Source organism: Silene latifolia, chromosome 4 (genome assembly GCF_048544455.1).
Source record: "Silene latifolia isolate original U9 population chromosome 4, ASM4854445v1, whole genome shotgun sequence".
In the NCBI taxonomy this organism is placed as follows: domain Eukaryota; kingdom Viridiplantae; phylum Streptophyta; class Magnoliopsida; order Caryophyllales; family Caryophyllaceae; genus Silene; species Silene latifolia.
This window is the reverse complement of record NC_133529.1, coordinates 16,845,690-16,868,906: the sequence shown is the minus strand read 5'-3', so window position 1 is coordinate 16,868,906 and position 23,217 is coordinate 16,845,690. Positions and strand designations below refer to the sequence as shown.

At 37.6% G+C, this 23,217-nt stretch overlaps 2 protein-coding genes and 1 long non-coding RNA gene across 4 annotated transcripts; 2 read left to right on the top strand and 1 right to left on the bottom strand.

The window, feature by feature from the left end:
* Positions 1-2,580: 2,580 nt before the first annotated feature.
* On the top strand, positions 2,581-4,276 carry LOC141653121 (uncharacterized). Its single transcript, XM_074460774.1, has 3 exons — positions 2,581-3,032; positions 3,148-3,278; positions 3,601-4,276. Exons 1-3 carry the CDS (start codon positions 2,726-2,728, stop codon positions 3,706-3,708), a joined length of 546 nt encoding a protein of 181 aa, XP_074316875.1. The 5' UTR covers positions 2,581-2,725; the 3' UTR covers positions 3,709-4,276.
* Positions 4,277-5,011: 735 nt separating this feature from the next.
* On the bottom strand, positions 5,012-6,169 carry LOC141652114 (uncharacterized). Its single transcript, XR_012546976.1, has 3 exons — positions 5,955-6,169; positions 5,527-5,649; positions 5,012-5,273 (listed from the first exon to the last, which is right to left on the bottom strand). It is a non-coding gene; the product is annotated as an uncharacterized LOC141652114 (long non-coding RNA).
* Positions 6,170-14,824: 8,655 nt separating this feature from the next.
* LOC141653123 (uncharacterized) lies at positions 14,825-22,321 on the top strand. Of its 2 annotated transcripts, none has more exons than XM_074460776.1 (8): positions 14,825-15,162; positions 17,293-17,789; positions 18,124-18,289; positions 18,390-18,440; positions 18,555-18,737; positions 18,901-19,000; positions 20,696-21,321; positions 21,682-22,321. In XM_074460776.1, the coding sequence occupies exons 2-8, from the start codon at positions 17,326-17,328 to the stop codon at positions 22,042-22,044; spliced, it is 1,953 nt and encodes a 650-aa protein (XP_074316877.1). In that variant the 5' UTR covers positions 14,825-15,162; positions 17,293-17,325; the 3' UTR covers positions 22,045-22,321. The 2 variants fall into 2 exon arrangements, with proteins under 2 accessions (XP_074316877.1, XP_074316878.1); XM_074460777.1 differs by lacking the exon at positions 14,825-15,162 and adding an exon at positions 17,103-17,205.
* Positions 22,322-23,217: the final 896 nt, after the last annotated feature.

The window sequence follows — 23,217 nt, the reverse complement described above, 5'->3', positions numbered from 1 at the left end:
CGAACTAAACTTATAGGATCCAACTAAAATCAACTTATAGGATCTCGAATCAACTTATAGGATCGATCCAATCGAATCAACTTATCTGAAGTGAACTTAAATTAAGTGACTTTAAGTCCAAAAGAACAGGGCCTAACTGGTAAAGTCACGAAAGGTGGTACTTTTAATTAGGGTTTAAATCTCATCACCGGTATATTATTCTTGTAGCTCTCTTTACACCAAAAAAATGTTTGTATTTTAAGTTGCGTTTGAGCGTATATATAATATGACAATTTTATGGTGAAACTAAATGCTATATGAAGAATTAAATCTATTTACTTGTAAATTTGCGAGCAATTCTACAGTTTTTGGTAATCTCAAAGACAACTACCTTGTTGGTATTTAATTCCTCAACTTAGGTCATGTTCTTTTCGATTGATAGGAGCTGAACTAAATTGAATGAAACTTAGCTAAACTGAACTAAATTGAATGGAAATGGGCTAAACTAAACTAAACTGAATGAAGCTGACTGAATTGAATATATAGAGCTGAAGTAAGAGTTAATTTGTGAAGAGATGAAGCTAGACTGAACAGGAGGGAGCGGAATTGAACTTAATTGAATAAAGTCGAGCTGAACTGAAAAAAGCTCGAAATTAAGCTGGAAAAAACAGGGCTTCAGAGGAGTCAATATAACCTTAATTAAGTTATTGAGAAATGACACTCATAACTAATAGGAATATTTATAATAGTTGGGCCTCAACCATCGCCTTAAGATTTTGGTTGAGTTGGTTCATCTATCATGGTATCAGAGCCCGAGTTCAAATCCTGGCAACCTCAAAACCCCTCAAAAACTCGAAGTGGAAACCCAGCACACGGTACGGGGGAGCCGGTGCACAACTAACCACTCTTCAAGCCCAGCGGGCATTTGAGTGAGGGAGCGTAATAGGAATATTTATAATAGTTGGGCCTCAACCATCGCCTCAAGATTTTGGTTGAGTTGGTTCATCTATCAATAACCAGAGCTTAGAATTCGTATCATTTTGACTCGTTTTACACCAAAAACGAAGATTCGTAAAGCTATACGAGTACATAATAAAGCGTATCCTTTATGAAACATAATCAAAGAAAATAAATGTAAAAGTATAAAATCCAAGGGTAAAATTCCAAAAAGTTAAAACATAAAAATGAAAAGGTAGAATCAAAGAAGCAGGCTTTTTTATTAGTGGGAGATCATCAAAAGAAAGATGCATGAGAAATGTTAAAATAGGGTGGTGAAAAAGCAATTTCTACAAGACAATAAAACATCAAATAAAGATGTTGTGTCTTCCCTTATACCGTTAAACGACACTGTCCTATGTTATTTTGTTTGCCACTTTTACAAAGCCATTGCTTCATCAGTGTGATTTGATCTGCGATTTAAGGAAATGAAATTAGGTCGATCCTACACGATAAAAACTAATACATCTTTCCGACTCCCTCTTCACTTGCTTGCATTGTTTGTATTCGACTTTCTAGCTTTCCTTTATACCAGATTCTTCGGCATCAACATCTTTTGCTTAAGAGCCGGTTCAAAGTTTTGGCTTCTCGGGAACAAATCATTTACATAGATATGACCCGCTAGCTCACTTGATTATGGATCTGAAAAGAAAGTCGTATTAGGGTCAGATGTTTGTTACGTCCAACCTGCATTCAAAGTCCGCATTTAATCAACTCTAACACGGTCATACTAGCTAGTAACCAAGCAGAGATTAAGAAAAACTAATCTGCCAACAGAACATGGTTTTATTTGCAGTGAAGAGTTAAGCATCAGATTAAGGATGAGTTAACAACCAACAACAATCAGTGTGGCAGATAAGAGTGCATGTTATGCACCTACACATCCAGTCATGGCAGCATGGCTCACGTGACACTCACTACCATCATACTAATTCATAGTATTTAATTTAATCCATCAAAGTTAGGGTAGTGATAACACCACTCGAAAATCACCACTGCCACGCTAATGCCACTTGATATATACTCCATCAGAGTCCATCTGTCTTAATCATTTGTTTACCTTTAATTATATAATACTCACAAAGAACATAAAAAGTAGATAAATGAATGGAATGGAGGGAGCATGCGAAATTAAATTAACTTAGATTTATAAGAAAACTGAGTGGCGTGAGGCATATCCTAAAATTATGCATATGCAAAAGTTATAAAACCCCCCAAGGGTTTATAAACATATATTCCCTAATTTTAAATTTGCTTAATCTGAAAGATTTATGCCATAAAATCTCCTAATAAATACCAACACAAACCTTAAAATGACCATGACCTAAGATTTCTAATTCCACAAATAAAATATACTTGAGGAAGGGTAATCCTGCCAATTTCTCCCACATTTCACAATCCACTGGACCCAAAAAACCATATGATAATATGACATGGTGTTGTCATGCCCACACTGTGCAGTACATCAAGGTATAAAATAAAATAAAATAAAATTATAATTCCAGAAAATAAAATAAAGTAACATAAGGGCAGGCCTGTAATTACCAAAAAACCAACTAGGCATGCATTAACTCTTAATTAAACCTTCACTTGGTGGGGCACTGAATGCTGACTATAAAACAGATAGAAAATGAGTTCATACACCAACTGTTCTAATTATAACACCTTACCTTGGTTGCTTTGTTCTTCATAATTCTCTGGTGCATCACCTTTCTTCATATAGTAACATCATTCTGCAAAAAAAAAAAAAATGGGAAATTGTCAAGCCATAGATGCAGCTTCACTAGTAATCCAACACCCAAATGGTAAAGTTGATAACATGTATTGTCCTATTATTGCAAAAGAAGTCATGAAGATGAACCCTGGTCACTATGTTGCTCTTCTTATAACAACTACAATTTGTCATTCTACCACTTCCTCCAAAACTGAAAATACCATTCCTGCAAAATCTAACAACATCACAAGTCGGAACTCGGTTCGGATAACCCGGGTTAAGCTGCTTAGACCTACAGATACTTTGGCATTGGGTCATGTTTATAGACTTATTAGTTCCCAAGGTATGTGATTATGGTTATGGGTAGTTTCTTGTTAATTTTGTTTCAGAATGGTGATTTCAGCAAGTTTTGTACAGGAAGTTGTGTTAATTTATGTTATTTGCTTGGGTTTTTGTAGAGGTTATGAAGGGTTTGGTGGCAAAGAAGCAGGCTAAGCTGAAGAAGAATGGTATAGAATTAGCAGATTCTGAAGGACTCAAAGAAGCTGAGAAATTAGTGAAAAAATCTCTGCAAGATAAGACCCACCAGGTAAAAATTAAATTCATTGCAGGAAAAATTCATTTGTCTGCTACAAGAAGATATGTCAATTTAATAAAACATTTATTAGGCTTTTCTTGTTGATATAGAGAATTAGTCCAAAAATGATTTGAGGTCGGCTGACATGAATCATCATTTGAAACCGTCAGAGCTTCCAATAGGGATTGATAATATAAGAAAGTTTTTCTTGTTCATATATAAGATGTCAAAGCGAAAGGTTTATTTTTTTACATTCAATTGAAGAGCCAATTCCACAGTCCTATACAATTGAAATATGTTTTTTAATGACCTTAATTGGAATATGGTTTTCCAGGTTAGTAGAAATGGGCATAGAGCTAGAACAACATCAAGTTCTAAAGGAGGAACAAGACCAAAATCATGGCAACCTTCACTGAATAGCATTTCAGAGTTTGCAAGCTGATGATAATGGTCCAGTATTTCACATTAAGCAATAGAGAAAAGGCTTCATCCGTCAATGGAATTTGAAGTATTAGACTCGAGGACGTTGAATTCAGCAGATTGCCAAATTTAAAAGAGTTCATATTCCGAATGAAGATCAGGGCATGCAGAAAAACTGAACATATATGACAGGAAATGCAATTGACATTGTTGTATCAAATAATTTCTGTTTATCAGAAGGTAGGCTTTATCCAATGACAATTTTAAGATTTATTGGAGATAGGTTGGTTTTTCGGATAATTAAGGAACCTGCTTGCAGCTTCCTTAGGTATGCACAGAGTAAAATTCAGGGCATACGTGATAGTTTGCAAACCACGCGGACCAAGTTATTCATCTTTTCTACAAAGGCGACAGACTCCGTAAAATTTAGTTCATGTCCAATTCTAAGTTCAGTTGTGTAGCACCAAGTTCATGGACATGCATGTAATTTTAAATCTAACCCCTCTTTAGATTATCATAAACAAGAGCCTCGAGGAGTCGAGGACATTGGGACAATGTTGTTGATGGGAGACAAGTTGTTCTTATTAGCTCATATTATGTTCTTGTTCTTTTTCTTCATCATTTACTACATGATAAAATGAATACATAAAAACAGCGGAGTTTTGGTTAGAAATGGCCCCATTTCTTAGCCCTTGCTCTATCATTACAGAGAAGAGAAAATAGAAAAAAAAAAAAAAAAAAAATACTGTAATAAACAATAAAATCCAAGTAGAAATGTGTGGTACCAAAAGCATGAATCACCTAACTATCAAGTGTCTAACCAATTACAATAAAAGAGGTAAGAAATAAATATTCAAACATATTTGCCTCACTCTATATGAGAGTATCACTCTGCATGATATGTTATTTACTTTTGTTAGTACTCCGTAGTTGTTATGACTCACCCGAAAACAGTCTATATGTTTCGTTAGCACATGGATGAGGCTACACATATGAGTGATACGATCTACCTCGCCAGTCACCATAGTAAATTTGAGTTATGCTGAGGCAGTTAATTCCTAAAGTTGAAGTTGTTACATCTCCGGTTTCAGTTTTCCGGGGTATCAAAACTAGAAAAGCAGATGCTAAAACTTTCGCTTTCTGGTGTGTATATACCAAAAAACAAATCACTTTTCGCTTTTTAGAAGTTTTAAAAAGGACAATCATAAACAGGTCATTTGAACATTTTGTAAGCATGAACATTAGGTACATTACAATTGATGCTTTGAGAGAGCCCACAGGGATTAACAGAATGCCAAGATGGTGGGTCATCAATAATATTCCATTACGAAACATATCTTCATATCATATAAAATTGTCCCTATACTTTAGGAATATGTATAACAAGATTATTAAAACAGCTTACTTACTTTACAATCATTGATAGCATGCATGAAATGAAGTTGATAATTATGCACATGTAATCATAGATGGAATATTTGCCTTTACCTGATGAGCGTGGTTCATTGGGGGCTCATGCCAGCCATTCGAGAATTCCACAATATGCAACCTTTCCTCGGCAATGACATCGAGTGTTTCGAGTTGACCCTGAAAAAAGTTAGAACAATCATCTATTAGTCCATTATGTTTGAAGTGTTGAACGTGACAAATGGGTCATTCAGATTGGATTTGATCATCAGAATGGGTTTGAGTCATGTCAGTACAGTTCTCAGTTATCTTGAGTATGATTTGGTCAAATCGATTTGATTTGTACTTCGATGTATGTTTTCGGATTCTCGTCGTGTTTTGAGTCTAGAAAATTCTGGTCGAGACAGTTCTGCCAGATTTACTTAATACTTACATGGCCACAAGAAATATTGCTGATGAAGAATGACAGTCAAGTCTCACTCCAATTTAAGAACTACAGCTTTTCACCGTCTCATCTAGGAACATCTTGGACCCTTCACCAATGGTCCAGGTTGAGCTGACAAGTGATAAGACTTTGTTAGTAATCAGTATGTCGATCTAGAATGCGCTAAACTCTGAAAGATGTGAACTCTCAGATAAGCAAAGCAATAATATTGTAGCACTTGCCATGTTTCCATCTCTAAGAACATCAATTATCTCAATGGACTTACATTGTTTTTATGTCTGCAAATTAGATATTTACTGGTACTACTACTCTACCAGTAGTCACCGCAAAGAGCAGGTCCCTGGTTTAATATTGCGGAAATGAGAACAGTCTCTTACAATAACTCCATGATCAAAAACACGAGAACTTAGAGTCACCTGACAGTCGTCGCAAGGCAGTCCTGATTCAGTCGAAGGTAAATTTTTTACTGGAGGATAATACATCTTGCTCTTCGTCCTCCTCACTTGATTCAAATGTGACCGCAGTTGTATTACTTCGATATCCTCCAAACTTGGCCTTTTAAGGGTTTCTTGGAGTTTATACCGAGCTCAAGAATTCGAGGGAGTTGTTTAGTTGATCATCCACGCAAAAATCGTTAACACTGTCTACCTCTACCTCTACCTCTACCTCAATCTATCTACATCAGAATCCTGATGTATTCCTTCTTACACTCATTTGTTTCCTCATTAGCTAAGAACTGTCCCAATTACCCAGATCAAACAAGCTCAGAATCAGGATTTGAGCAATAGATTCCAGTTGTCGAACATAATTCATGATTCACTTTCCAAGAGTGACATCAAGATGAGTCCCGAAATCACTAAGCAAAGCCCTCTAGATAGCTGCATCAGGTTCCATAAGCACAGTCTTAACTCTTAACAACGTGAAACACTCACTCCAAATAGCCAGCCCGAATAAGTAAATCAATAACATCCATAGTTTTCGATCATTGGAACAATGCTCCACAATTTCTCCCGGTTACCCAAATAAAGGTGCTCGTCTAACTTAACCTCAAAAGCTACAAGCATTCAAAATTCCAAGAGGAGTTCTCTCATTCGGTTTAACACCCTTCTTTAACATTTCCGAGAAAACCCTCATAGCATTCTGACCAAGACCATACATTTACAAACCGGATATCATACGTGTAAAATTGTGCACGTCACAATTAGACATTTAGCGTACATATCAACAAGAGACGTTCCTCTCAATACATCCAAGAATGTAATTCCCGCGACCCAAAAGTCCTCAAATTAGCACAATCTGATAAATCAAAACTACACAAACAATGCCAGCTTACGAAAAATGCACCATATCATCAGCCAACACAGTGTCTCAATGCACATTCCATTAGTAGCCAAACCCCGAATCGTAATTGCGTAGCAATAGCATACATCATTCTGGATTTAGGCGCCATCATTCAATCAAAAATCCAACAGTTTTATTAATATCCCTGTTCTTGTACCAAGAAACCTAGTCCATGAGAACACATTCCAGTCAGACATTTCATCGAACATCTTGTGTGCATAACTCATTTTTCATAGAGGCATTTTGCAACCAGAGGACCATTCCACCATATACATTGGGTTAAATATGGAGATGAATGTTGTTGAATTATGAGAGAAGAGAGTGCATACTGAGCAGCTGATAGAATGTGGATATTTGAAACAGTTGGGTTTTATTACAAAAAGTGGCGCCAATTTGGGTTGTGTGATGTGAGATTGTGAGGGGTAGAGACTAAAGTCTTGAACTAAGCCCATGTCATGGCCAAAGTGGTGTTTGGATACGAGTATCCCTCAACTAATAGACAACAGCTAAGACAATCTATTTTTTTGAATACTAAGACCAATTCTATGAATATACTCCTTTTAAATTTGGTTTTTTTTATTCGCAAGTGTCAGAAATCAAATCCTATACTCATAATCAACACAAGAGACAATCTCCTCTCAGGGCATTGAAGACAATTGACTAAGTAGACTTTCTGGAATTTGATTTTGTTTGCAAGACTCAAAACTAAACCTCTAACCACGTATCTAATACTCTCTCTCATCCAAACCAAAGGTAACAGTTGTTTTATTACATTTGCCGAGGCACATTTTACAACGTGAATATTTTTTTTTTTTTGTGACGAGGGAACCCACATCCGCTACTTTCAGTGTGCACTGAGTAAATCCTCGGGTACTTTGGAACAAGTTCATGCCTATCAATCATTCAAGCAAGGTACTCCATATTCCAATTTCTTTGCTGAGAGAAATCAGAATGTGTTCCAACCTAAGTCACCCGAGGGTGACAGACTCGAAGTCTATTAGGCATGGACTCAGGCCAAGAATGCTCCACAAGATTTTGCTCTTTGAGAGGCTTGAACCCGAGTCTCCTGGGAATTTCACCCAAGTTTTAACCACAAGACTCCACCCTTGCGGAGTTGCGGGCAGCATAAATATCTTTAGTTACGCATTATTACAAATTATAAAAATTTGATATTCTTATAGTATTCATGACAATAAATCAAACAAGGATCTCACGTGACTATATTTTGTCCCTTATAGATTAAAAATAACATCAAATATTCTTTACGACCATAAATAGTACCAAAAAACAAGTGTTATATTTGATTTGGGTGCAAGGGAGTATATAAGAGTTGAAACTAGAGTAGGCAATGGGCCGTGCTGGGCCGACCCATCGTGCCTTCCCCCAAAATTGGCCCGGCCCAGGCACGGATATTGGGCTCCTCGGGCCGTGCCGTGCTAGGCCCACTGATCCAAAACTACGCCGCGGCCCGTTCAAGGCACGACCATTTTCGTCCTGGCCCATGGGCTTTTCGTGCCTTGTCAGTGGGCCGGCCAATGTGTTTTAATGTTTTTTTATTTTAAAAAAAAGTTATATAATTGATATATTTTTAGTACTTTTTGTTGAATAAATGATGACTAATGGTTTAAATATATATTTTATTAAATATTAGTGTACTTTTAGTTTTAATAAATGATGATTAATGATTTATATATATTTTTTATTAAATGTTAATGTACTTTTTATTTAATAAATAATGATAAACGGGTCATTTTTCGTGCCGGGCCGTGCCAAGCCCGTCGTGCCTGGTGAGTGACGGGCTCCGCCGTGTCGTGCCTAGGCACGGATTTTTGAAGAAAATCGCGTCGAAACCCATTCGTGCCGTGCCCGTGCTTCCTCGATTTTCTCGTCGGGCCGTGCCGTGCCTGGCTGTGCCGCCCACCGGCCCGCGACCCTTTATGCCAACTCTAGTTGAAACTACTCATACGAATTGATATAGGGAGCCATATATACACTGAGAAAATGTATTGGGCCACTGTATTTAAATACACAGTAACTCTCCTATAGGAACGTCCTATAGCATATGACGGGCCATAGAAGATACTAGCCTGACAAAATATATTGTTTATAAAACTGAAACTACGGAAATTGAAAACTCCAATTATTCCAGTACTCTCCACACCCGCAACTACTACCAGTTACCACTTATGACTTACTAGTTACCACATATAGTTGATTTTTTATTTGTTTTTTCTTTTTAATTATTTAATTTTTTGGGTTTTTAGTTAATTGGTTGGTCTCATAGTATGAGACCGCCCTATATAATAATTTGTGTTAAATGTATTATGCCTTTAATATCATTTTCACAAATTCTTGTTTGTGACGGCACATATCCGTCACTCTTGAGTGACGGATACCATTTTACCTCACAAAATGGTAACCCGTCACAAATGGTAACCCGTCACAAGAGAGACCAATTATATCCTTTTCTCTATGCAACTTTTTTATATGGTGGGCCACATAAAGGACAAACCTTGTAAACACATGATCAAATTCCGTGTCCCGTACTTCCCCACAAATATTATCCTACAACCAGTTGTATAGTAGTATTGTACAACCGCCTCAAAATTGTTTAGCTCTTACACAGTTGTTAAACTATTTTACAAGTTATTGAACTATTTTACAAAGTTATTAAGCTTAATAATTATTCTGTTAAGCTCAATAACTTTTTATCATAACTCGATAATTTTGTTAGTAGAACTCGATAACTTTATAACAAAGCTCAACTACATTAAATAAGTTGTATATACAGCCAGTTGTATAATACATTAACTGGTACTTCCCACCCAGGTATTTATAGCTCCCCTTGATATATATTCAAGGAGGTATTGTTATATTGATGAGGTTTAAGGCTAATTTAATACTCTCTCTTATTTTCTAACATTTTCCATATTTCCTAAAACGACAAATTCATTATGATCTCCCACTTTTTTTATTAGTCTATAATTTGTGGTTCTTAGGACTTATGATCCCACATTTTCTCTCTTACTTTCCATTTTCCACCATAAATCTCAATTCTCTTAAAAACTACCCAAAAAATAATGTGGAACATCATAGTAAATAGGAGGGAATACTAGTTATAGTGGACCTAGGTGCTCTTGAGGATTAGAATCTGTTCCATTCTTTTGTTCTTTATTATATAGATCACTTTATAACAAAATTAACTTAGGCCCTGTTTTTTTGGACTTAAAGTCACTTAATTTCAGTTCAGTTCAGATCCTATAAGTTCAGTTCAGTTCAGATCCTATAAGTTCAGTTCAGATCCAATAAGTTCAGTTCAGTTCAGATCCTATAAGTTCAGTTCAGTTTAGATCCAATAAGTTCAGTTCAGATCCTATAAGTTCGATTCGATTCGAGATCCTATAAGTTCGATTCGAAAAAATTCGAGATCCTATAAATTTAGTTCAAAAAAGCTATATACGGAGTATTATTTTTAAAGACCGATACAAAAATATTTGACATTAATTATTCGATACATACATTATTATTTTAAAAAAAAATCACTCCTCTCATTAATAATTTTAGCGTCACAATAGATTTGAGCATGTTTGATAAAAAGCGGAATAAGGCCATGTATTAGGTACGAAACAACATAGTCAAAAACATTTGGCGAGGCAATGGATCCGTTGTTGAGAGTGATAGTGAAGATGAAAGTGATGAGAATTATGATAATATGGAAATAAATGGTTAGAAAAAAAGATATAATATGTGATTTATTTGTTATCGTAATGTAATCGTAGTATAATGTATGAACAAACCAATGCATATAAAGCGGAAAAATGTTATTATTTTACCTTGTGTTTTAGACTATAATTTTTTTTATCAATGTTCTCTCTTGGCAAGTAATAATAATAATAATAATAATAATAATAATAATAATAATAATAATAATAATAATAATAATAATAATAATAGTTAAATTAAATAAAATAAAATAAAATAAAGTTAAGTTCGGCTCCTATAAGTTCAGTTCAGAAAAGTTCAGATCTTATAAGTTCGATTCGATTCGAGATCCTATAAGTTCGATTCGAGATCCTATAAGTTCGAATCGATTCGATCCTATAAGTTCGATTGAGATCCTATAAGTTCGATTCGATTCACCCAGATCCTATAAATTCGATTCGATTCGATCGATTCGTTTCAGTCCAAAAGAACAGGGCCTTAATGGTTTCATATAGATTAATTTTAGTTGGTTGGGGAAAATCTTAAACACATTGAATGTACCATGTCATCGTACACCCTATCCAATAAAAATATTAAATCAAATCATACTTTCTTGCAAAATGTTAGTAAAAGTAAAGGCTTTCATTGTAGGGTTTGTACAATCGGTGTACCTTAAAATTTGCAGTCGATTAAAACATGAATAAGTAACTTATAGATCGTAAGTCTAATATAAATTCGTTATTCAAGAAAATTGTCAAATCCAAATGCGTTGTTCTTCACATTAAACGCAATGTCCTATTAAATACTACTTCGTATTGTACATCATATTTATGCTATGTTTAGAAATCTAGAATTAAAATTGAATTCCGTAAATGATAAATTTCAAGCGTTTTGGACCTAGAACTTGAAATTAGAAATTGACTTAATTCCTTATCAATTCCAACTTAGTTAAAATATAGGGCTATCAAATTTCTACCTTATAGTAGTCATTTCAATTCCATCACTATTTTCTTATTATAAAGTTCAAATCTTATTTTTATTAATACAAGAACATTTAAAGCATCCTCATTAATCCATGTCATCATATGCTGTTTTTTTTTATTTCTCCAAAAAAATCAGTAATGGTGGGCCATGTTGAGAATACATGAGAATTAATCTACATAGTATAAAAGTTAAGTTTTTTGGAGAGGGTGCTGCTGGCTATGGGGTTTGATGGCATTGGGTTGGTAATGTAATGAGGTGCGTTCGAACTGTGTCGTATGAAGTGCTAATTAATGGGTCTCCGTCTGCGGCGTTTGTACCAGGGAGGGGTCTGCGCCAAGGGGATCCGTTATCTCCTTATCTGTTTATTCTATGTGCAGAAGTGCTGTCAAGTATGATTAGGCGTAAGGTAGAGGAGGGGGTGCTTCATGGTATCCGGGTGGCACCGCTTTCGCCGGTTGTCTCACATCTTTTCTTCGCAGACGATAGTTTGATCTTTGTTAAGGCTTCCGAGACTCAGGCCCGGGTTGTCATGGACTTGTTGGGTCAATATGAGAGTGCTTCTGGGCAGTTGGTTAGTAAGGAGAAGACTACAGTGTCATTTAGTAAGGGCACAGCTGCTTGGAGGCGGGCTAAGGTGGCTTCGGTCTTGGGAGTTCAGGTTGTGCAAGAACAAGGGAAGTATCTAGGCTTACCAACGGTTATCGGTCACTCCAAACAGGTTCTTAATAAGGTTGTCCGTGATAAGTTGAATAGTAAGATGCAGGGTTGGCGTGGTAAGTTATTTAGCCGAGCGGGTAGGGAGACTTTGATAAAGGCGGTTGCCCAATCTATTCCTACTTATGCGATGAGTGTTTTTAAGTTACCAGCTAATTTTTGTGATGAGCTTCGTTCTATTGTCTCGAGATTTTGGTGGGGTTCGGAGAATGGGAGAAGGAAGATATCATGGGTGGCGTGGGAGTCAATGTGCCGCGAAAAGGCTAAGGGGGGAATGGGTTTTCGAGATTTTGGTAAGTTTAATTTAGCTCTTTTAGCTAAGCAAGCCTGGCGCTTGACTTGTAATGAGGAGAGTCTGATGGTCCGAGTACTGAAGAGTAAGTATTTTCCGAATTGTTCTTTTATGGATGCTGAAGTAGGGAATAATTCTAGTTATACTTGGAGGAGTATCTGTGATGCAAAGCATGTGATGGGATTGGGTGTTCGGAGGCGGGTGGGTGACGGGAAAGGAACGAGGGTGTGGCTGGACCCGTGGATACCTGGGACGTCTTCCAGGTGTGTGATCTCGCCGCGGGGTGCTTTCGATTTAGAGATGAAGGTTGAGGAGTTGATGGTCGCAGGGGAGGCGAGGTGGGATAGGGATAAGATCGAGGCTATGTTTTTACCTTTTGAAGCGGGGAGGATTATGAGTATAAGGCTGAGTGCGTTAGCCCAGGAGGACAGTTGGTGCTGGGATGGAACGCGTGACGGGGAGTACTCGGTTCGGGAGGGATCGATACCGTTTGTTAAATGCGGAGGGCGGTGATGATGGGGAGCAGTCCGATACTTCGTTGGGGAGTTGGCTGTGGAAGACGATTTGGAGCACACCGGTATTACCAAGAATTAAAGTATTCATGTGGCAGCTGTGTCGTGATGCGTTACCGGTTAAAAGTAATATTGCGGCCCGGGTCCGGGACTTCGACTGTTCTTGTCCTAAGTGTCATGGTGATGAGGAGTCTTGTATCTATATGGTTCGGGATTGTGGCTGGAATGAAGAGGTCTGGGAGACGGTGGGGCTGGCGGTTTTTAGGAGTCATAGAAGATTGAGCATAAGGGAGTGGGTAGAGCAAGAGCTACGTGATATGGGGGTGGAGGAACGGATTCTTTTTATGACTTCGTGTTGGGTGCTTTGGGAACAGAGAAATAAATTGTTATTTGACAATGGGGTGTGGACGGGCGAGCGAATTGTAAGGAAGGTGACGGATATGGTTTGGGAAATGAAATGCTTGTCGGAGGATAGGTCTGAGGAGCAACGGAGGCGGGATGTATCTTTGGAGGAGGGACGCTGGACTAGGCCGAGTGGTGGAGTTTGGAAGATTAATGTCGATGCAGGCGTCAAAGAGGGTATGGGCGTAGGCTTGGGAGCAGTTTGTAGAGACGGTGATGGACGGGTGGCTTGGGCAGTGTCGGTTCAGGATGAGGGTGTTTGTTCCGTGCAAATGGCTGAGGCGGAGGCTGTTCTACTTGGATTGAAGGAGGCTCGGCGTGTAGGGATGCGGAATGTTATCGTCGAGAGTGATTGTCTTAATGTGGTTGCTGATCTACAGGGAGGAAAGAAGGGCCGTAGCGATATTTTTCTCATTTATAAAGAAATTCTAAGTTTAGTTCCGTCTTTTGATTCTGTTATTTTTAATTATACTCGTAGGGAGAATAATAAGCTAGCTCACTTAGTAGCTCATGCTTCGCCATGGTTCATAGGTAGGAGATTTTGGTTGGATGTTTTGCCATTATCTTTTGTGAATGCTGCGGAACAGGATTTAATTAATATATGTTAAACCGCTTTGGTTTACTTCAAAAAAAAAAAAAAAAAAAAGTTAAGTTTTTTGGAGAATTGTGATTGGCCGCTGATTTTAGGGGTAAAAAAGTAATTTTCTAATGTGGGCCTACCCATGATCTTAACAAGAATTAATTAAAACTAGTGTAGTATAATAACTCAACCCGTCACCGTCGTAACACAATCCCAATTAGATGAGATGTGTACATTTAGACCCATTACTTGTCCTCACTTAAGCCCAAAAACACAAGACCCTTGTTACTAAATGGTGGGTGGAATCCCTTATAAATATCTCATAAGCTACTCAATTTCCCGATTTTGTTTGTCTTTTAATTAGAAGGTAGCAAGGGTTTTGACTTTTAAGTAAAGTAAGGGTATTTTAGTCATTTTATAGTTTATTAACTTAACGAGTTGGGATTTAAGTAAATTGATGACTGGGAATGAAACACGGTGGTAGATTGGATATATATCCTGTAATGTAGGTGGTAAGTTGTAATAAACACAATACAAGGTGATAGTTTGTAAAATACGGTAAATAGTAGGTGGTAAATAACAATTTTCACGAAATTATATTACAATTCAAAAATCTTAAATACGGCTAATCATTATTTTAAATATTATTCATAAATAACAACACTTAAAACTGCACCCCGTGCAATTTGTACGGGATTAAAACTAGTGTTATACTATACGGTATACAAATAGTGCTATAGTCAATGAATTGAAAATCTTGCCAAAGAAAACAACCGAGGTAAAGTGAACATTCAACTCCATGTTCCCATAACATCAAAACACAAGATAACTTGGTGAAAATTCAGATCTAAGCAATCAATCATCATTGCACTATCATCATCATATAATTTCAGATCTAAGTTAAACTAAATCTATCTCCACCCATTTCACTTTTTTGCCCTTTTTAATCTCTTCACTCATCCCTCCTCCTCCTCCATTATACTGTAATTAATTAATTTATTACAGGGACCCATTGATGAACTACTTGTGATTGTAAGTCAATTCATCTTGAATCAGTTTTCTGCCCATCACTATCAGAATTCAATTTCATTTATTGGGTGAGTTAGATTCTCTCTATAACTCATTTTGATTGAAATGTATAATTTTTTTTTTATTTGTTTGTGTTTTTTTTTTTTTTTTTTTTTTTTGATCTTTGTGGATTTTTGATTTTGATTAATGCTGCCGGTTTATCCAGTTTCGCTTATGGCATTACTTGTTCGCGCCGGCTGAAATTTTTCGCCCCCTGGCTCCGTCACGTTTGTTGCAAAAACCATATGATCAATTAGCTAGCTTGATAAGATTATGTTTGGAAATGGTTGACGATGTTTATGTATCAATTGAACCTAAATTTAGGTTTAAAGATAGTTGCTTTTGTATTGCAAAAGCAATGTAGTATGCTTGATTTTGATTTTTTGGGTTTATTTGGTAGATTTTGATTAATGTTGGTAACAAAACTAATGTGATCAGCTAGCTAGTTTGATTATATTGGAAATGGTTTTGGAAGGTGTTTATGTATCAATTAACCTAAATTTAGGTATAAAGATAGTTGTTTTTGTATTGCAAAAGCAATGTAGTACTTTGTTTGATTTCGATTTGTGGGGCGTGTTTTTATGTTTATGGGTTTAATTGCTAGATGCTGCTAGCATATGATCAAGTAGCTACTTTGAGAATATTATGTTTGGAAATGGTTAGGGATGATGTTTATGTATCAATTGAACCTAATTTTAGTTATAAAGTTAGTTGCTTTTGCGATGTAGTGTGTTTGATTTTGATTTTTGTTGGGTGTGTTTTTGTGTTTCTGGATTTAATTGGTAGATGTTGCTTAATGTTTAAAGCAAAACTGAAATCCCATATGATCAAGTAGCTACTTTGATAAGATAATGTTTGGAAACGGTTTGGGAAGTTGTTTATGTATCAATCGAACCTAAATTAGTTTATAAAGATAGTTGCTTTTGTATTCAAATAGCAATGTATGATGTCAGATCTTTTGAGTTGGATTACTGAAACCCTCAACTGGGTTTAGGAAAAGTGAAATTTTGCATTTTGGTTAATATATAGCATTATTTAGGTTCATAATGTTCTTAAATACAAGGGGAATCAATATTGTTTGCTAAAGATAGATGCTTTTTAGTTTTTAGTGCAGTACTCTAGTGATGTAATGAGTATCAGCTAACGGATTTGTGGAATGGTGGTTGTATTCTCCTTGAATTGGGGAACGTTTAGTTAGTACTTGTAGGAGGAAGTGATGAAGGGATACTTCTCTAGAATTGAGAATTGTGGATGAGTGGTAATAAAATGAGAGAAAAATTGCATAAATAGCGATTAATAAGACCCTGCTTGAAAAAATTAACCATGTTTCATTAGCATTCTTACTTATTATTCATATACTTCAAAGCGCCTCTATTTAAGCTAATTATTTCTGTAAGATGATAGACTATAACTACTTCTGTATTGGGTAATGGGTATATGTGTGTCAGTGCACGACCAGTATGGACTGATAGACGATAGCGGACTTGGATACAGTTTTAGTTTCTGAAATTAAGGGATTCTTATAAGCTTAATGCAATGCACCTTATGTCATGAGAAAACAAACCTTGAATTTTTTTTTTGCTTTGTTACTATATGACTTTCCAATGACGCCATGATTATAGTTTTGCACCGTGGTTGTTGGTTCACGTTCTCCTACGGTGACAAGTTTTCCATCGGGGAGTCAAGCACGCAACTGTTTCACCACGTTTAGGCATATGTCACAGCGTCATGCATACTGTAGAACTGGCTTGATTTGTTTAGCTTGTTCTGTTTAGGGCTTAGTTAATTTTTTTTGGCTTTTTAGTATCCTTTCATCCTTTGCTTGTGATGTCGGCTCCTCTATTTCCTTTTCCTTCTGTCTCATGTTCGCCTTAGAAATTTGCTTAAGTTTATGGCCGACCTACCTTTGCAAAGAATAGAACAGGAAAGACTGGATCTCTTTATTGATGCTTGGATCTCACTTTATCTACTAAATTTTATTTCTTCTTGATTCGGTTGGAGGCATTTGGCTTTTCCGCTTTACTTATTTTAGCCTTAATATAAGGCGAGTCTAGAAGAGGACTTTTCTGTAGGTTTGCACCTATGCATAAATACATAATAAGATAGCTTCTTTAACATATTTGCTTACTATCTCTAACAATCACATTTTCTCGTGGCAGTGCTATTTCTTTGACCTGAGTCAAGGACCCATTATGTGGAAGTTCAAGGCTTTTGCGCAGAAAGAACCAACAGGCCTTGAGGGCCGAATTATTGACATTGGCGACATCAAAGTTCATATAAAAAATGTCATTGCTGAAGGAGGATTCTCATCTGTCTACTTGGCAAAAGATGCATCAAATCCATCGAAGCAGTATGCTTTGAAGCATATCATATGCAATGACCAGGAATCATTGGATCTTGCAATGAAGGAGATCTCGGTGTTGAAATCACTCATAGGACATCCGAATGTTGTAACTCTATATGCAAGTACTATTTTGGACATGGGTAGGACAAAGGAAGCGCTCCTTGTGATGGAATATTGTGATAAATCTCTTGTAACTGTTCTAGAGAATCGAGGGGCTGGTTACTTTGAGGAGAAACAAGTCTTGAGTATATTTAGGGATGTCTGTAATGCAGTCTTCGCAATGCACTGCCATTCTCCACCAATTGCTCACCGGTAATAACCGCGCTTTTCTCATGGTTGATTAGATTATTTTCCTCGCCAAGCTATCTTACTGTCCTTTAATCCAGCAATGTCTGTTTAATTTTCTTTTTGCAAAAAAGTTTTTTCTTTTTTTGCTTTAGTGCTAGCTTGATTGGTCTAATACTCTAATCTATTAATTGTTGCTGTCGTCTACATCCAGGGAAGTTCATGTGTGAATAGTTTCGTTTTTTATATCATGCCATGAAGAAATTAATTCACCTTAAGTTAGAGCTGGCTTGTTAAAGATTGTTCTGATTTAATGAAGTCTTGTGTAAATTTCTTACACTTGCATCATTATGATATGCAGCGATTTGAAAGCGGAGAATCTTCTGCTCGGTTCAGATGGATTGTGGAAATTGTGTGACTTTGGGAGTACTTCCACTAATCACAAGCGCTTTGAGAAACCTGAAGAAATGGGCGTCGAAGAAGATATCATCAGGAAGCACACAACACCTGCTTATAGAGCACCTGAGGTTAAACAAGCTTCTCAGTCCATTATCTATTAAACTTTCATTAAGCTTAATTATCAAAAATATGAATCTCACTAGACCAAGTTACTTTTGATTGGTGTAGATGTGGGATCTTTACCGGAAAGATATTATAAATGAGAAAGTCGACATTTGGGTAAGTTGGTGCTCCACAAGCTGACTTAAATCTGGCTACCTTCTTTGTGCACTTGTGTTGGTAATTACTAATAAGCTTTACAAGCATTTAAACATGAGATATTTTTTTTTCTAGGCCCTTGGTTGTTTACTCTTTCGAATTTGCTATCTCAAATCGGCATTTGATGGAGAGTCAAAGCTGCAAGTCCTGAATGGAAACTATCGCATCCCAGATTTACCGAAATTCAGTGCATCTACCACTGATCTGATCCATGACATGCTAAATTCTTCACCAAAGCTCAGACCTGACATCACACAGGCAAGCACTTTGCTTGATTCACCATTCATGTCCTTGACCTTAGGTTAGTTATCATTGGAGTCGGTTGAAGTAGTGGTTGTTTTCTTATAATCTTAAACATTGACGTTGTTAGTGTCCAGAGTTTACTGTTTTTTCCCCTCATTGTGTACATTCACGGTGATAGGTCTGGTTTCGTGTCAATGAACAATTACCAATGGAGTCACAGAAGTCACTACCTGATCAACCGCCGCAAATGCGAGAAGCAGCTTCTCTAGTCATTGAAGGTAATCACTTTAGTAATTACGAAGTTGTTTTAAACTATTCACTTGACTAATTGGCTTTGTACTCTAGAATCTGTGTGGTAGACTATTCTTCAGATTCGGGACAATCATAACTGTACTTGCTGTATAAAATATCTGGACACTTCGTTCGAATCTGTATACAAGTCTTTCTACGGACAAGCTTAATTGAGATTCCTGAATAAAGTAGAGATTTCAAATTACCCTGAACCTTATTTCAAATCCATTTAGGTGACATGCGAACAAAGTTGATAAGATATATCCCCTTCTCTCTCTATAACCTCCCCCTTCTCTCTAAAAAAAAGAAAACCCTAATTTCCCCCTTCTGACCCGCCGCCTCCCCCTTACCAATCTCTTCCCCTCCTTCTCCCCCTACCCATCGCCGGAGATGGGGTCACTCCTTGACCCATCTCCGGTGATTAATCATGAATCCTCTTTGTGGCGGCCCTTTATGGATTGATCTCCCCCCTCTTTCGTCGGTTCGTGGTTTCAGTCCTGCTCGTCCGGTGGTTTTGAATGGTTTGCTGTGGTTGTTGCTGAGGTCGTTCCGTTCGGCGTTCCCCTGTCCTGTCATTGAAGTATCGCGTGCACTCCAGGGGTGTTTCCCCTCTCCCTCGCCCCTTTCCCCACCCCTGGTAAGTCCTGTTGTCGCGATGTTGTCGGTCGTCGTTGTGTCTGGTCGTTGAGCATAGCTCATTTGGGTGGTCTCTTCTGTTAAGGGTGTTGTTTTTTGGGTCGATCTGGTGGTTTCCCCTTCCCCTCGCCCCCTCCCCCCACCAGATTGGTCCTTGTTCCTGGTGGTTCTTCTCGGCCTGTTGTGTTTTTAGGTTTGTTGGGCTGCACGTGTGCCAATGGTCCTGGGGGGGTTTGTTTTAGAATTTGGAGTCTCAGTATTGTTGGTTGGACCGTGTCTTCGTGGTTGGCTGGTCGCGTCCAGCTGTTTCTTTGTTGGGGTTTGATCAAGTTTGTTGGGGTTCGCTCTCCTGTTTGAGGCGTGTTGGGTAGGGTGGTTTTGGGTTTCCGGGGATGGAGTTGGTTGGGTCTGAGACGGTGGTCTTCTCGTCTTGAAATGGTGTTAATTTTGCTTTTCTTGTCTTTTCTTTATCCTTTAATAAACAGTGGTAAGCCTTGTCCTCTTAATGGTTTTTTGTGTTGCGGTGTTTGTGTCTTTGAGGGTTCGTGTTGCTCATTGTTCGGTGGCATTCTCGGACCGTCTGTTCTATGATCAATGGATGCGTTGTCTTAGGTGTAGGAGATTTATCTCCGTCGAGGGCAGACTCCGTCTTGCCTCTCATCTTTTCTTTCTACGTTCTTTTCGCAAGAGCGTAAGTGCACCTCGTCATTGTCACTCCGTCGGCTGTATGAATAGACTGTTTTTGGAGGTCGTTCGTGTTAATGATGCTGACATCAACGTTCACAACCAAGCTGCCGTCTTCTGCCTTTTTACCATCGTTTTTCCTGCTTACCTTAATGTTGTAGATTTACTTTTGAATAAAGGTTATGTAATCTCTATGTATGGCTTTGTAGTGCTAGATCTTGGTAAGTGTCTGGTGCTACCTAGTCGAGTAGCTTACTTTGTATTTGGTACAATAATGTAAGTTATTCACCTGTTGTCAAAAAAAAAAAAAAAAAAAAAATCCATTTAGGCATTTACTCATGTTTGCCTTGCTGATGTACCAGGTACCCCAAAGGCTGCAACCAAAGCATCATATCCTATGCCTCGGAGAAACCCACCGCCAGTCCCTTCATCAAATGAATCTATTAAAAACACATCTTCTCTAAATGCTTCTAAAGGCGGAGCTGTAGCTGGTGCTTTTTGGTCAACTGAGCATGCCAAGGACACCCAAATCAAAGAGGTTAAAGGTGCACCAAAATTTGATGATGATTCCACATTTTTAACAGAAGATAAAAGCCATCGAGAAAAACATACTATGCCTAGAAAGGTCAGCCCTTCCGGGAGAGGAAATAGCCAATCTGAAAGATTTGCCAATTTTGATGATGCGGCTTTTAATACATTTATTGCTGATTTCGATACTTCTAAACTTAGTCCTAGTGTTGATAGTACAAAACCGGTGAAGGATAATTCGTTAGAGGCTGAGGTAGAAAGACTAAGAGGGCAATTGAAACAAGCAAACATAGAAAAGGCGGAGATTACTTCAAAATATGAGAAGCTCTCTGCAATTTGCCGATCACAGCGACATGAGTTACAAGAGCTAAAGCAAGCTTTGGCTGCAAGAACGCCGTCGCCAAATAAGGAATCTGTAAGCAACAGGGCATCCGCTATCGTTCAACCTAGCAAATCCCAGGTATTAATTATCACTCTTTTGTCAATTTTGTAATTACACAAATTCTTGTATGAAAGCATATGTCACCTAGATTAGGTTATGTCGTTGAATAATAATACACATGAGTCATGGCGTAAGCCTTGGGTCCAAACTTCAAACCCATCAACGTCGGAATTACCCTTATGGCACCCTTCACACACTAAAAAATTACCGTGTATGAGACTTGCAATTTTCTTGAGACTTCAATTGTAGCTCTATATCGAAATACTTTTGAGGTTCGAGCGAGTTACTTGGAGTCATCTTATCCGATGAGGTGGTCTCATGCAAAATCAAGTGTTTGAACTTTTCTTAACTCCTTCACAATGGATCATGTTATGTCAGAGACAAGGTAATGAAGGCAAACTCGGGGAGCTTCAACAAGGTTTATTTAACAAGAATTCCCCAAACACGGGGACATCATGGCAGCCCTTTACCGATGATACTAGTAAAAAGGCACCTGTATTTGACTCGCCGAAGTCGGTTAGGACCCGGAATGGTAACCCCGGCAAACAAGATGGGTCAACGGGTTCAATCAATGACGAATGGGGTTTTGGTAATGAGAGTTTCAGTGCAGTTCCCAGTGCTTCCGCTCGTATCTCTAGGTCATCTGGTGAAGGTAACAAGTCTCAATCCCAACGGTTTGGGGATTCGAATAAATTAACAAGCAAGACTGCCTCACAACCGGCTGGATGGTCGGGTTTTTAACTGATATTGGGCCGTGAAGAGGTATCTGCTGCCATGTTTTGGTTAATATGATGTTGCATTACAAAACGATAGTCCTTCCTGTTTACGGAGATCAACCGGAGCCAACAGAACAGAAGCTGAGAAGCTTGAGTGTGCTGATAATTTACTACTCTATAATCAATATCCCTTTTGTGTATTTATACTGGCTTGGTGTAATGTATCTTATTCTAAAGTCATATTATATTTAAGGTATTATATTCGAGGTATTCAGTTACCCATGTCCAAAACAAATTTTTACCAGCCTCAGAGCATGCACATTGAAGAGTATCTCCTCTTCCTCTTATTTCCTCTTATTTCCTCTATTTTTTTGATACCTCATTTTCCACTATCACCATCCTCCTCCTAACTTTTCTTCCATTTTTTCCCCACATCAAAGAGGATCCTCTCTTCTTCCTCTTTTATATTTTAATTATTTTTATAATAGTTGATAAATTTATAAACATAAATTATAATCCACATGGTCTAACTTTATGGGAGAATGGGCACAAGGGCCTAGGATTAACTTCCTCTAAAAATAGAGGAAGTCTTCCTCTTCCAAAGAGGATGTCCAAATTGGTTCCACATTGAAGAGGACATCCTCTTAGAAGAGAGATAGTCCTAAAAGGATGCACCATCCTCTTCAATGTGGATGCTCTCATGAATGCTTTCTGCTTTTTCTGGATTGCATTTCAGAATTTGATTTCATATTCCACCCCTTCTCTCGGCATCCAATGAATACTTTTCTGAAAGTTTATCACTTTGGCTAAAAAATCGAAGGAAAATGATCAGTTGAATACTTGAATTGATCAACTTTAGCAGATGCGGAACTAACAGTGTAGGAACGGCGACATCAGTTGGCATTGACGACTTGACAAGTTCATAACAAATTCAATTACCTTAGCCGATGAAGTCATCAGAAATGATAACATGGGTTGTAAACTCCTGATCATTGAATTATCCTTGTGACTCGTTTACAACGAATTGATAAGAACCTATAAAACATCTTCAAATCCAGAATATATTATCTCAAATCGAAAGATGAGTATAAGATGGGGTGGTTATATGATCATAAATAAGAGTTAACCCACGTATATATTAATCTTTTATTTTTTTCGGAAAGAGATATTTTAATAATATTTAAACAAATTATTAGAC

What these genes read in the sequence shown, in the direction of transcription:
- LOC141653121 (XM_074460774.1), top strand. Translation starts at nt 2,726, where the DNA reads ATGGGAAATTGTCAAGCCATAGATGCAGCTTCACTAGTAATCCAACAC. An exon ending in TAGACTTATTAGTTCCCAAG is followed by an intron (nt 3,033 to 3,147) that starts GTATGTGATTAT and finishes GGGTTTTTGTAG; the next exon opens with AGGTTATGAAGGGTTTGGTG. An exon ending in TGCAAGATAAGACCCACCAG is followed by an intron (nt 3,279 to 3,600) that starts GTAAAAATTAAA and finishes ATGGTTTTCCAG; the next exon opens with GTTAGTAGAAATGGGCATAG.
- LOC141653123 (XM_074460776.1), top strand. Translation starts at nt 17,326, where the DNA reads ATGTGGAAGTTCAAGGCTTTTGCGCAGAAAGAACCAACAGGCCTTGAG. An exon ending in TCTCCACCAATTGCTCACCG is followed by an intron (nt 17,790 to 18,123) that starts GTAATAACCGCG and finishes TATGATATGCAG; the next exon opens with CGATTTGAAAGCGGAGAATC. An exon ending in TCAGACCTGACATCACACAG is followed by an intron (nt 18,738 to 18,900) that starts GCAAGCACTTTG and finishes TCACGGTGATAG; the next exon opens with GTCTGGTTTCGTGTCAATGA.